The 14,185-nt window shown below is 51.4% G+C and overlaps 1 protein-coding gene across 1 annotated transcript in view; it reads right to left on the bottom strand.

Annotated features, from left to right (window-relative positions):
- Positions 1-902: 902 nt before the first annotated feature.
- LOC149438979 (F-box/LRR-repeat protein 6-like) overlaps positions 903-14,185 on the bottom strand; it is a gene marked incomplete at its 3' end in the record, with an annotated part of 25,857 nt that continues 12,574 nt past the window's right edge. Inside the window, exons 2-6 of the mRNA XM_089659611.1 lie at positions 6,259-6,557; positions 6,021-6,179; positions 2,548-2,611; positions 1,771-1,902; positions 903-1,010 (exon numbers count right to left, since the gene is read on the bottom strand). Of these exons, the coding sequence (XP_089515737.1) occupies positions 903-1,010; positions 1,771-1,902; positions 2,548-2,611; positions 6,021-6,179; positions 6,259-6,449 (654 nt within the window). The remainder of the gene's footprint in view (positions 1,011-1,770; positions 1,903-2,547; positions 2,612-6,020; positions 6,180-6,258; positions 6,558-14,185) is intronic.

The raw sequence follows: 14,185 nt of genomic DNA, 5'->3' as shown, positions 1-14,185 counted from the left end.
GGAGAGGATAGAACTGGGGAGGGATATATAATGGAGGTCAGATAAGGGAGGGAGAGGATAGAACTGGGGAGGGATATATAATGGAGGCGAGATAAGAGAAGGAGGGGGATAGAACTGGGGAGGGATGTATAATGGAGGCGAGATAAGGGAAGGAGGGGGATAGAACTGGGGAGGGATATATAATGGAGGCGAGATAAGGGAAGGAGGGGGACAGAACTGGGGAGGGATATATAATGGAGGCGAGATAAGGGAAGGAGGGGGACAGAACTGGGGAGGGATATATAATGGAGGTCAGATAAGGGAAGGAGGGGGACAGAACTGGGGAGGGATATATAATGGAGGTGAGATAAGGGAAGGAGGAGGACAGAACTGGGGAGGGATATATAATGGAGGTGAGATAAGGGAAGGAGGGGACAGAACTGGGGAGGGATATATAATGGAGGTGAGATAAGGGAAGGAGGGGACAGAACTGGGGAGGGATATATAATGGAGGTGAGATAAGGGAAGGAGGGGGACAGAACCGGGGAGGGATATATAATGGAGGTGAGATAAGGGAAGGAGGGGGACAGAACTGGGGAGGGATATATAATGGAGGTCAGATAAGGAAAGGAGGACAGAACTGGGGAGGGATATATAATGGAGGTGAGATAAGGGAAGGAGGGGGACAGAACCGGGGAGGGATATATAATGGAGGTGAGATAAGGGAAGGAGGGGGACAGAACTGGGGAGGGATATATAATGGAGGTGAGATAAGGGAAGGAGGGGGACAGAACTGGGGAGGGATATATAATGGAGGTCAGATAAGGAAAGGAGGACAGAACTGGGGAGGGATATATAATGGAGGTCAGATAAGGGAAGGAGGAGGACAGAACTGGGGAGGGATATATGGCCAGAGGACACACCGCTATTCCATTCATAATTGCCTTCATATCATGGCTGTATGACAGCAACAGTCGCCTGAGACGAGTCCCGTACATCTCCAGGAATCTATACACGGCATCATACTGAACCTATGGAGACAACACACCCATCACTACCAGAAAATCAGAAGGTAAGGGAAGAGGCAGCCCAGTTGACTGCAGTCAAAGTCAAGCAGTTCCCCACAGCCTGAGACTTTAAAGTGTAATTAAACCACGAACCCCGCATTCACTATATCCGCCCTCCCCGGACCCCGCATTCACTATATCCGCCCTCCCCGGACCCCGCATTCACTGTATCCACTCTCCCCGGACCCCGCATTCACTATATCCGCTCTCCCCGGACCCCGCATTCACTATATCCGCTCTCCCCGGACCCCGCATTCACTATATCCGCTCTCCCCGGACCCCGCATTCACTATATCCGCTCTCCCCGGACCCCGCATTCACTATATCCGCTCTCCCCGGACCCCGCATTCACTATATCTACTCTCCCCCGACCCCGCATTCACTATATCCGGTCTCCCCGGACCCCGCATTCACTATATCCGCTCTCCCAGGACCCCGCATTCACTATATCCGCTCTCCCCGGACCCCGCATTCACTATATCCGCCCTCCCCGGACCCCGCATTCACTATATCCGCCCTCCCCGGACCCCGCATTCACTATATCCGCCCTCCCTGGACCCCGCATTCACTATATCCGCTCTCCCCGGACCCCGCATTCACTATATCCGCTCTCCCCGGACCCCGCATTCACTATATCCGCTCTCCCCGGACCCCGCATTCGCTATATCCCCCCATACCAAGCGCTGCTGATTTTGCGGAGTGTGTAAATCAATGCACCATGTACCATGGAATATTGTAGGTTGAGGTTCTGCAACCGGGGACAGCAACGTCCTATAGACAGCAGGTCATCCACAGTCACCCGATTACAACGCGACAGCGTAAGAGACGACAGCAGTGGGCAGAACTGCGACAAATTCTAAAAGAAACCCCAAAAAAAAAGAAAAGACCGTGAGAAGAGGGATAACGGACAAAGATAACAGAACAGACATTTGGAAGCCAAGTGGCTTCTGGAGACATTCAGAAAACCACCCTGGCATCCGGGGACACATGGGGCCCTCTATGGCATCTGGGATCAAGTGGCTTTGGGGGATAAGGAGGAGGCCCTGCGGCTTTAGGGTAGAGGTCAGGAGAAACATGGATTTTGAGAAAAGAAAGCTCCAATGTCTTGCAGGGACAGACAGGGAGTTCCAATGTTTTGCAGGGACAGACAGGGAGTTCCAATGGCATCCAGGTTCAAGGACCCTGTGGCATCTAGGGAAAGACAGGCACCCAGGGAAACCATGGCACCCAGGGGAAGGTGGAAGGCACCCATGGCATGTGGGGACAGGTAGGAAGTCATTATGGCACCCAGGTACAGGTGCAAGGGCCCCATGTCATTTGGGAAGAGATAGGAGAAACCCGGGGCACCCGTGGAGACCTGCAAGAAGTCCCTATGGTATTCAGGGACAGGTGTGAGGGTCCTGTGGCATCTGGGGAGAGGCAGGAGGCACCCATGGCACCGAGGGATAGGTGGGAGGCACTCCTCAACCCCTGGGGACAGAGTGTAAACGAATGCACTTACCTGCACAACAAAGGAAACAAGATTCTTCCATTTGTGAAGGGAAAAGTCAGAGACCTGAGGAAGCCTAGAAATAAAAATGACAGACATCAGCAATGAAGGGGAGGACATGGGTGTCAATGTTCCAAACTCATTTCTATGACTGGTCGATGTAATCCCTGGACACAGCTATAGAGATGACTGCTATATGTGCAACGAAAAATGTTCACTGTGCGGCGCACACAGACCTCAAACAAATGAAAGGAAGACTTTGCAAACCCAACAGATCTCAATGGGGAGGAATCTCCTGCTGGATCTCTATACTGACATGGACGGGGGATGGGTGAGGAACGTAAGGACGCCCCATCGTTTGATGGAAATGATCGCCCTACAGAGGACTGAATTCACAGACACCCCGAAAATCAAAGTGAAGAAATGATGCAGCAGGCGAGTCCATGTTGGTGAAATGTCATTGCAGCAACTCAGAATGGCCCTCAGTAGTCTGTGTGGCCCCCACGTGCTTGTATGCATGCCTGACAACGTCAGGGGAGGCTCCTAATGAGACCACGGATGATGTCCTGGGGGATTTCCTCCCAGATCTGGACCAGGGCATCACTGAGCTCCTGGACAGTCTGAGGTGCAACCTGGCAATTTCGGATGGACTGAAACATGACATCCCAGAGGGGTTCTATTGGATTTAGGTCAGGTGAGTGTGGGGGCCATTCAATGGTATCAATTCCTTCATTCTCCAGGAACTGCCTGCATATTCTCCCCACATGAGGCCGGGCATTGTCTGCACCAGGAGGAACCCAGGACCCACCGCACCAGGAGGAACCCAGGACCCACCGCACCAGGAGGAACCCAGGACCCACCGCACCAGGAGGAACCTAGGACCCACCGCACCAAGAGGAACCCAGGACCCACCGCACCAGGAGGAACCCAGGACCCACCGCACCAGGAGGAACCCAGGACCCACCGCACCAGGAGGAACCCAGGACCCACCGCACCAGGAGGAACCCAGGACCCACCGCACCAGGAGGAACCCAGGACCCACCGCACCAGGAGGAACCCAGGACCCACCACACCAAAAGGAACCCAGGACCCACCGCACCAGGAGGAACCCAGGACCCACTGCACCAGGAGGAACCCAGGACCCACCGCACCAGGAGGAACCCAGGACCCACCGCACCAGGAGGAATCCAGGACCCACCGCACCAGGAGGAACCCAGGACCCACCGCACCAGGAGGAACCCAGGACCCACCGCACCAGGAGGAACCCAGGACCCACCTCACCAGGAGGAACCCAGGACCCACCTCACCAGGAGGAACCCAGGACCCACCTCACCAGGAGGAACCCGGGACCCACCGCACCAGGAGGAACCCAGGACCCACTGCACCAGGAGGAACCCAGGACCCAGGGTCTGACAATGGGTCCAAGGATTTCATCCCGATACCTAATGGCAGTCAGGGTGCCATTGTCTAGCCTGTAGAGGTCTCTGTGTACCTCCATGGATATGCCTCCCCAGACCATCACTGACCCACCACCACAACGGTCATGTTGAACCATGTTACAGGCAGCAGAACGTTCTCCACGGCTTCTCCAGACCCTTTCACGTCTGTCACATGTGCTCAGGGTGAACCTGCTCTCATCTGTGAAAAGCACAGGGTGCCAGTGGTGGACCTGCCAATTCTGGGGTTCAATGGCAAATGCCAATCCAACCCTATGGTGCCGGGCAGTGAGCACAGGGCCCACTAGAGGACATCGGGCCCTCAGGCCACCCTCATGAAGTCTGTTGAAGGCAATCTTCAGGCGAGTTGAAGAGGGCAACCAATATTTTAAGAATTTCTGTGTCCTTCACTGGAGCAAAAAAAGTTTAATTGAACCGCTTCCCAACCGCACTATACTGAACCAACTGAAAGACGGCTACAGCGCGGTTGTCCATGGACGTTCTCTCCGAACGCACCGCGTGTGCACCCCCAGCAGTGTGCAAACGACGCTGTCAGTGACCGCTGTGTCCTAAGGACACAGCTGATCTTGTGATGAGGTAAAAGGCCAATCACAGCGGCCTTTTACCACGTGATCAGCCGTGTCCAATGACACAGCAGATCACAATGTAAATACAGTTGCCGGTGACCGTCTGCACTTTCCTCACGCTGTCACAGTGCGAGGAAACGACTGCCGATAACCAGCAAATGTGATAGGGGAGATCTGCACTAATAATCAGGGGACTGATGATCAGTGCTGCCCAGCAGAGCCGCCCGTCAGTGCTGCCCAGCAGAGCCGCCCAGCAGAGCCGCCCGTCAGTGCTGCCCAGCAGAGCCGCCCGTCAGTGCTGCCCAGCAGAGCCGCCCGTCAGTGCTGCCCAGCAGAGCCGCCCGTCAGTGCTGCCCAGCAGAGCCGCCCGTCAGTGCTGCCCAGCAGAGCCGCCCGTCAGTGCATCATCAATGCCTCCTAATCAAAGCCTACCAGTGCCGCCTCATCAGTGCTGCCTATCAACGCAGATCAGTGAAGGAGAAAAATTACCCGTTAGCTAAATTTTATAACAGAAACAAAGAAAACGTTTTTTTTTTTTAATTTTTTGTTTACAGTGTGTAAAGGACCCCAGTCACCCACAACTGGGTATCTCCATCAAGAAGCTGCTTCTCAGGCTCTGGAACACAAGACTCTGGCTATTGCTAGCCCAAGATCCAGACGACACCACAAATTTGAAGTAATCCAGAAGGTAGACTAGTTTATTTTAACACAGATACAAGATATATACACTCAGGGAACAATCCCCCCTCCCTGCATAATGACACAGGGCGGGGGCAATCTACATTTAGTAACAAGAGACACAACAACAGACAGTCCCATCAGGAGGGAGGGCTGCTGGAGGCACCCCCCAACAAGCCAATACACAAACACATACATCCCATAATAGTTTGCTCCCAAGCCAGACACACAATAGAACAATGGGATGCAACCACATGACATCAATCAACAACCCCCCACCCCAATATTAGGACAGATCACTCTGCACCCCTAACAGGCACAGGGTGACTTACACATAATAGGGATATGGGGAGCTGAGACAGGGGTCTCCCCACCTCTCCAAAGTGAGCTGAGTTCCATGGGCCCCCCACCCAAAGTGCAAATAAATAAAACACCCCAGTGGCAATTAAATACCACCAAAAGAGAGTTCTATTTGTGTGAAAAAAAATGATAAAAATGGGTAGTGTGTTGCATGACCGTGCAATTGTCATTCAAAGTGCAACAGCGATGAAAACTGAAAAGTGGGCCTGGGCAGGAGGGGGGGGGGGGGGGCATGGGTTGGGAGTGCCCGCAAGCCAAGTGGTTAATTCCCCAAAAATATGACCCCAAAATGTCAAAGTAGAAGGATGGAAATTCTCTTAATTTAGGAAGTTTTGGGTCTTCTGGTTGGTGGATATCTGCAGATAAACTTCCTGCTGCCCAATTCTACAACCTGTCTGACAAACAAAGGAAGACCTGAACTGACCGTTGCTGAATAAATGCCCCCATTGTCTTCATCACCATTTTCTGGGTTCCGGGTGGATCTGTGGTGCCCGGAAGGACCCAGCAGCGACTCACTGTCACGCGGCGCCAGAGGTCCCGACTGGACGCTACCTGTCTCCATAGCCGACACACCTGGGAGATCCTGCAGATGAAAGAAGACACAGGGAGATAAGAGATGAAGAGGATGACAACTCAGAACACACCTGTTGTCGTGCCCTCACCTGCACAGAGCGGGCACCGCACCCTCACTGTCCGCCAGGACCTGGAAGACCCGATGTAAGATCACCACTGGGATGATGGAGCCCCAGCCAAAGTCAGTGGTGACAGCTTCCTCCATCGATGCCACCACACAGCCTCTCTTCTGCAAGCAGCCCTCTTCGTCCAGGTCGTTGTTTGAGTTCAGGAGCAGCATGTCCTTGTCTGTGTGGGGGATGTAATAGGAATGGGCTGCATTTTGGGATTGCTGCCTGTTCCTGGAGCGACCACACTATGCGGAGTACTGTCCGTGGAAAGACAACATCTAGAAGAACGAGATAATGATAGGACAATAAAAATAATAGGCGTCCGGCGAAAGGGCGACATTAAGAGTAGATAATATATCGATAGAACATTTATAAAATTCCTTTCCGTATGTCCGTTTTTTCATCTGTTTAAGGATGATAAACGGACACCCATGTATTTCTATGGACTAGCGCAGGGCTTGAAATTTCCACTCGCCTGCTCGCATTTGGCAAGTGAAAATAACATGGGGGTGAGTGTGTCCCAGGCGCCGCATCAGAGGATGGGGGGTGGGTGCTACCAGCAGCACCAACCTGCCCTGAGCACTGCGTTGAGGGGGGGCGCATTGCTGGTGCCGCTCCTCAGTGACCGCAGTTTCACTCCTGTCACAGGGAGCAGCTGCTGACACTTGCTGGAGGGAGGACTAGTCTTTCTCCTCCCTCCTGACTGCAGGGGGCAATAGACAGCCGGCACTAAGGAGTGAAGGCAGAGTGTCTTTCCTCTCTCCCCTTGTCATGTGACTTATCACATGACCGAAGGAGGGAAAGGAGAAGCTGCATTCACAAGACGATCTGTGAGTACAAGGGGGAAGGGCAAGGTTACACTTATGGGAACACCTGATGTAAAGGGGGGCTCTGATGGGGACACCTGGTGTAAAGGGGGGCTCTGGTGGGGACACCTGATGTAAAGGGGGGCTCTGGTGGGGACACCTGATGTAAAGGGGGGCTCTGGTGGGGACACCTGATGTAAAGGGGGGCTCTGATGGGGACACCTGATGTAAAGGGGGGCTCTGATGGGGACACCTGATGTAAAGGGGGGCTCTGATGTGGACACCTGATGTAAAGGGGGGCTCTGATGGGGACACCTGATGTAAAGGGGGACTCTGATGGGGACACCTGATGTAAAGGGGGACACCTGATGGGGACACCTGGTGTAAAGGGGGGCTCTGATGAGGACACCTGGTGTAAAGGGGGGCTCTGATGGGGACACCTGATGTAAAGGGGGGCTCTGATGGGGACACCTGATGTAAAGGGGGGCTCTGATGGGGACACTTGATGTAAAGGGGGGCTCTGATGGGGACACCTGATGTAAAGGGGGGCTCTGATGGGGACACCTGATGTAAAGGGGGGCTCTGATGGGGACACCTGATGTAAAGGGGGACACCTGATGTAAAGGGGGACACCTGATGTAAAGGGGGACACCTGATGTAAAGGGGGACACCTGATGGGGACACCTGATGTAAAGGGGGACTCTGATGGGGACACCTGATGTAAAGGGGGACTCTGATGGGGACACCTGATGTAAAGGGGGACACCTGATGTAAAGGGGGACACCTGATGTAAAGGGGGACACCTGATGTAAAGGGGGACTCTGATGGGGACACCTGATGTAAAGGGGGACACCTGATTTAAAGGGGGACTCTGATGGGGACACCTGATGTAAAGGGGGACTCTGATGGGGACACCTGATGTAAAGGGGGACTCTGATGGGGACACCTGATGTAAAGGGGGACTCTGATGGGGACACCTGATGTAAAGGGGGACTCTGATGGGGACACCTGATGTAAAGGGGGACACCTGATGTAAAGGGGGACACCTGATGTAAAGGGGGACACCTGATGTAAAGGGGGACACCTGATGTAAAGGGGGACACCTGATGGGGACACCTGATGTAAAGGGGGACTCTGATGGGGACACCTGATGTAAAGGGGGACTCTGATGGGGACACCTGATGTAAAGGGGGACTCTGATGGGGACACCTGATGTAAAGGGGGACACCTGATGTAAAGGGGGGCTCTGATGGGGACACCTGATGTAAAGGGGGACTCTGATGGGGACACCTGATGTAAAGGGGGACACCTGATGGGGACACCTGATGTAAAGGGGGACACCTGATGGGGACACCTGATGTAAAGGGGGGCTCTGATGAGGACACCTGGTGTAAAGGGGGGCTCTGATGGGGACACCTGATGTAAAGGGGGGCTCTGATGGGGACACCTGATGTAAAGGGGGGCTCTGATGGGGACACTTGATGTAAAGGGGGGCTCTGATGGGGACACCTGATGTAAAGGGGGGCTCTGATGGGGACACCTGATGTAAAGGGGGGCTCTGATGGGGACACCTGATGTAAAGGGGGGCTCTGATGGGGACACCTGATGTAAAGGGGGACACCTGATGTAAAGGGGGACACCTGATGTAAAGGGGGACACCTGATGTAAAGGGGGACACCTGATGGGGACACCTGATGTAAAGGGGGACTCTGATGGGGACACCTGATGTAAAGGGGGACTCTGATGGGGACACCTGATGTAAAGGGGGACTCTGATGGGGACACCTGATGTAAAGGGGGACTCTGATGGGGACACCTGATGTAAAGGGGGACACCTGATGGGGACACCTGATGTAAAGGGGGACACCTGATGTAAAGGGGGACACCTGATGTAAAGGGGGACACCTGATGTAAAGGGGGACACCTGATGTAAAGGGGGACTCTGATGGGGACACCTGATGTAAAGGGGGACACCTGATTTAAAGGGGGACTCTGATGGGGACACCTGATGTAAAGGGGGACTCTGATGGGGACACCTGATGTAAAGGGGGACTCTGATGGGGACACCTGATGTAAAGGGGGACTCTGATGGGGACACCTGATGTAAAGGGGGACACCTGATGTAAAGGGGGACACCTGATGTAAAGGGGGACACCTGATGTAAAGGGGGACTCTGATGGGGACACGTGATGTAAAGGGGGACTCTGATGGGGACACGTGATGTAAAGGGGGACTCTGATGGGGACACCCGATTTAAAGGGGGACTCTGATGGGGACACCCGATTTAAAGGGGGACTCTCATGGGGACACCTGATGTAAAGGGGGACTCTGATGGGGACACCTGATGTAAAGGGGGACTCTGATGGGGACACCTGATGTAAAGGGGGACTCTGATGGGGACACCTGATGTAAAGGGGGACTCTGATGGGGACACCTGATGTAAAGGGGGACACCTGATGTAAAGGGGGACACCTGATGTAAAGGGGGACACCTGATGTAAAGGGGGACACCTGATGTAAAGGGGGACACCTGATGTAAAGGGGGACTCTGATGGGGACACCTGATTTAAAGGGGGACTCTGATGGGGACACCTGATTTAAAGGGGGACTCTGATGGGGACACCTGATTTAAAGGGGGACTCTGATGGGGACACCTGATGTAAAGGGGGACTCTGATGGGGACACCTGATGTAAAGGGGGACTCTGATGGGGACACCTGATGTAAAGGGGGACTCTGATGGGGACACCTGATGTAAAGGGGGACACCTGATGGGGACACTTATTTTCATTTTGTGTGTTTACATTGTTTTATGTTAACCACTTGCCCTCTAGACTCTATTAAGCTATTGCTAATATGTTTAAATTGACATAATAAATCTATGTTATAATTGCTGTTTTTTATTTTTTGGACTCTTTATTCTAAAGAAAAATGTAATTTCATAAGCTTTAAGGGGGTGGGGTTGGGGGCAGGGCTGGGGGCGGGGTTGGGGGCAGGGCTGGGGGCGGGGTTGGGGGCAGGCCTGGGGTGGGGTTGGAGGCGGACCTGGGCAAGGTTTGATGGGGCAACTGGTGGAGAGTAAGGTTTTTGCCTGGCTAGTAGGTCTAGACTTGAAATGTTAAGCCCTGGACTAGCGGATGTAAACGGATCATCCATTTAGATCCTTTTTTTGAACGGAAGAAAACCCTATTTTTCTTCCATAAAATAGCCTGGAATGGACGAAAAAGAATGTAAACGGGCATACGGTCCATTTCTGCATTGGTAAAGGATGTAAAAAAAAACTGATGAAAAATTTGATGTAAACTGATCCATTTATTCTTTAAAAAAACGTGACTGAACTGATGAAAAGAAAAAAAAAAAAACGGAATGCCCGTGTCAAAGGACCCTGAGGGACACATGAATTTATATACTGTTGGGTATACTACTGTCTACAGGAGGATTCGACAATGCCCAACAAAATAGTTGTGGGCCAGCCCAGGGTAACCCCTCCTGCTACCAGAATGTCTCACATTTAGTTATGAACACAGAGGGCGGGACTTTGATCTGCTAAGGACTACAAGAACAAAAAGTTGTACAATGGGTACATAAATCCTAATTTCTATCTCTTCTACTGAAGGACACAGAAAAATCACATTCTATCTGCAAGCCCAAAGCAGTCCAACTGAGGATTAGGCAACACGGCATACAACACATGAACGGGCTCACAAAAAAATAGAACTGGGGACTACCTGTAGCTCGAAGGTGGCATCAGATGAGATCTAAACATCCACCTAGTAAAGTTTGGAGAACGTGTGAACACAACTCCAGGCAGCAGCCTTGCAAATCTGAAACAGTAGCCTATTTCTGAGAAGCCCAGCAGGCAATTACAGATCTTGTAGACCATCAAGAACGACCAAGAGAGGTTGTCTTTGTGAAGGAGGAAGTGGCTGTGAGGTAATCTCTCACAGCACAAGCTACACCCAGTCATTGGAGGGAGATCTCCTGATGATGAACTAGAGTCGGCCAGAGGAATGGAAGGACCGTGTCCTGGTTGTGGTGAAAGGCCACAGCTATCTTAGGTAAGAAGGAAGTTCTGGTCCTCAGCACCACCTTGTCCTTGTGTAGGACCAGAAATTGATCTAAACTGATCCATTTATTCTTTGAAAAAACATGACTGAACTGATGAAAAAAAAAAAAAAAAAAAACGGAATGCCCCTGTGAAAGGACCCTGAGGGACACATGTATTTATATACTGTTGGGTATACTACTGTCTACAGGAGGATTCGACAATGCCCAACAAAATAGTTGTGGGCCAGCCCAGGGTAACCCCTCCTGCTACCAGAATGTCTCACATTTAGTTATGAACACAGAGGGTGGGACTTTGATCTCCTATGGACTACAAGGAAAAAAGTTGTACAATGGGTACATAAATCCTAATTTCTATCTCTTCTACTGAAGGACACAGAAAAATCACATTCCATCTGCAAGCCCAAAAGCAGTCCAAATGAGGATTAAGCAACACGGCATACAACACATGAACGGGCTCACAAAAAAATAGAACTGGGGACTACCTGTAGCTCGAAGGTGGTATCAGATGAGATCTAAACATCCACCCAGTACAGTTTGGAGAACGTGTGACCACAACTCCAGGCAGCAGCCTTGCAAATCTGAAACAGTAGCCTATTTCTGAGAAGCCCAACAGGCAATTACAGATCTTGTAGACCATCAAGAACGACCAAGAGAGGTTGTCTTTGTGAAGGAGGAAGCGGCTGTGAGGTAATCTCTCAAAGCAGAAGCTACATCCAGTCATTGGAGGGAGATCTCCTTCTGATGAACTAGAGTCGGCCAGAGGAATGGAAGGACCGTGTCCTGGTTGCGGTGAAAGGCCACAACTACCTTAGGTAAGAAGGAAGTTCTGGGCCTCAGCACCACCTTGTCCTTGTGTAGGACCAGAAGGAGTTCTTTACAGGATAAAGCCGCCAGCTCAGACACTCACCTCACAGAGTTGATGACAAGAAATGCAACCTTGTCAGAGTGGAAAGGGGAATATCCCCAACGAAAGGGCAGTCTTTGAAGAACCGAAAGAACCAAATTCAGATCTCAGAGTCACAGGGGAGCAAACAGCCACGAGAGACACGCTATATAAAGGCTTTGTTCAAAGAATGAGAAGTCAGCAGTCTCTGGAAGGGCGGAGACCTGACCCCTAATAGTTCTGAGGGCCAAATGCCAACCCAATCCCATCTGTAGGGAGATTTTTCTTAAGGTGAACTTCTTGGGGTGCACGCCTCTCGCCTCGCACAAGCGAAGTATGCTTTCCATGTAGAGAGACAGATCTTGTGATAAGTAGACTTCCCTAGCTTTCAGCATGGTGGGAATTGATTCAGAGGTCCCTATATGTTAGATCAGGGGTCCTCAAACTTTTTAAAACAGGGGGCCAGTTCACAGACCTTCACACTGTTGGGGGGCCAGACTATAGATTGAAAAAAATATGAACAAGTGCAAAAAAACAGGAAAAACACTATACAATATTTAAAATGCACTGTACACGAACGCACTGGACACCACAATGCACTGTACCTGGTGCACTCTCCTCCTCTCCTGTTGCTCCTCTGGCTGCAGCAGGCAAAATCAGAGGCTTCCAGGCTGCCGCTCACTGGGTCCTCGCGGCCAAGAACCCAGCAAGCACCGTAGCTATTTGCTGGCTGACGCAGGCCGTAGTTTGAGGACCCGTGTTAGATCCTGCCTTTCAATAGCCATGTTGTCAACAGGGAGGATAAACTGGTCTTTGAGAAACAAGATCTGGATGATCCAAATCCACAAAGTGTCTGGCAGGATTCTAAACCAATCGGAGTACCGCATCTGTCCCAGCTAATTCGGAGTTAAAAGGTTCACTGGACTGCCTTTCATCTCTATCCTGCAAGCAAATGAGGAAGGAGATTTATGGAAGAAAAGGTAAGATCAGGGTGTAAGGACCCCATGGAGTCACCAGAGCATCCACTGCTTCTGCTAGAGAATCCCTGTACTTGCAAAAAAAAAACCTGTCCTGTTGAGCAGGGAGGCCAGGAAGTCCAAATCCAATGTCTTCTACCTTTGACACAGGTCCTGGCACACCTTCCTCCCGGTCCAGGCGCTGCTGGCTGGTGAAGTCTTCCTGCCAATTGTCCATGTCTGATATAATCGGTAGACAAGGATGGAACGTGAAGATAAGGTGAAGAGCCAGCTCTTTTACTCCTATAATGTTTAAAGTGTCAGGAAGACACCATGAGCTGTGGAGCACTGTTGGTCTACTTCCAGGGGAAATCAACCTAGGCGTACATTTTCATTTGTGGAACGTGAAGACCTGGCCAGGACAGGATCTACCTCTTTTGTCAGAGAGACTTCTGGTTCCACCCTGATGGCTGATGTACATCCAGCTGAATACAGATCGGATTAACCTTCAGTCTGGAGGTCCAGCATTGCAGAAACAATTAAATTGTTCAAAGTTCCAGAATGTCAATCAGGAGATGAGACTTCTTCAACATCCAAGTCCACTGCAATGACAAGGAGCTCAAGACTCAAGTTCTACAGACTAGCATCTGTTGTGAGGATCTTCCAGAACAATGGAAAAGAAAACTTTCACAACTTCAGTTCAGTAATCCTGAGCCACCAAGTCAGGGACAACCTGGTCTTCAGAGCCAGACAAATGTATCCGTCCAAAGATTGGACCGACTTGTTCCAGAATGTTGTGTTGTAAGGTTCTGGAGTAGAACTGGGGAAACTGCCCCCAAAGACTCTCATGTACAAGCGGAGAGTCGGATGACTCCTGGATTGGAGAGTCTGAATTTGGGAACAAAGAGGCTGAAGTTCCTTCTGGGGAAGAACAACTATGACTTGGGATGTGTCTAGGACAGGGGTAGGCAACCTGTGGCTCTCCAGCTGTTGCAGGACTATAAGTTCCATCATGCCTCTGCAAGTCATAGCTGTAACTGTCAGTTTTGTAATGTTGCAATGCCTCATGGGAAATGTAGTTCCACAACAGCTAGAGAGCCGCAGGTTGCCTACCCCTGGTCTAGGATTACACCCAGATATTTCAAGCGATGAGTAGGTTCCAGTGTGGATTTCCGAAAGGTTCAGCACCCAGCTAAA

This window comes from Staurois parvus, unplaced genomic scaffold (assembly GCF_062004578.1).
Source record: "Staurois parvus isolate SC_StPar_1 unplaced genomic scaffold, SC_StPar_1.0 ptg001172l, whole genome shotgun sequence".
NCBI classification, from domain to species: Eukaryota; Metazoa; Chordata; class Amphibia; order Anura; family Ranidae; genus Staurois; species Staurois parvus.
The sequence above is the reverse complement of the archived record's forward strand: the minus strand, read 5'-3'. Positions and strand labels throughout refer to the sequence as shown.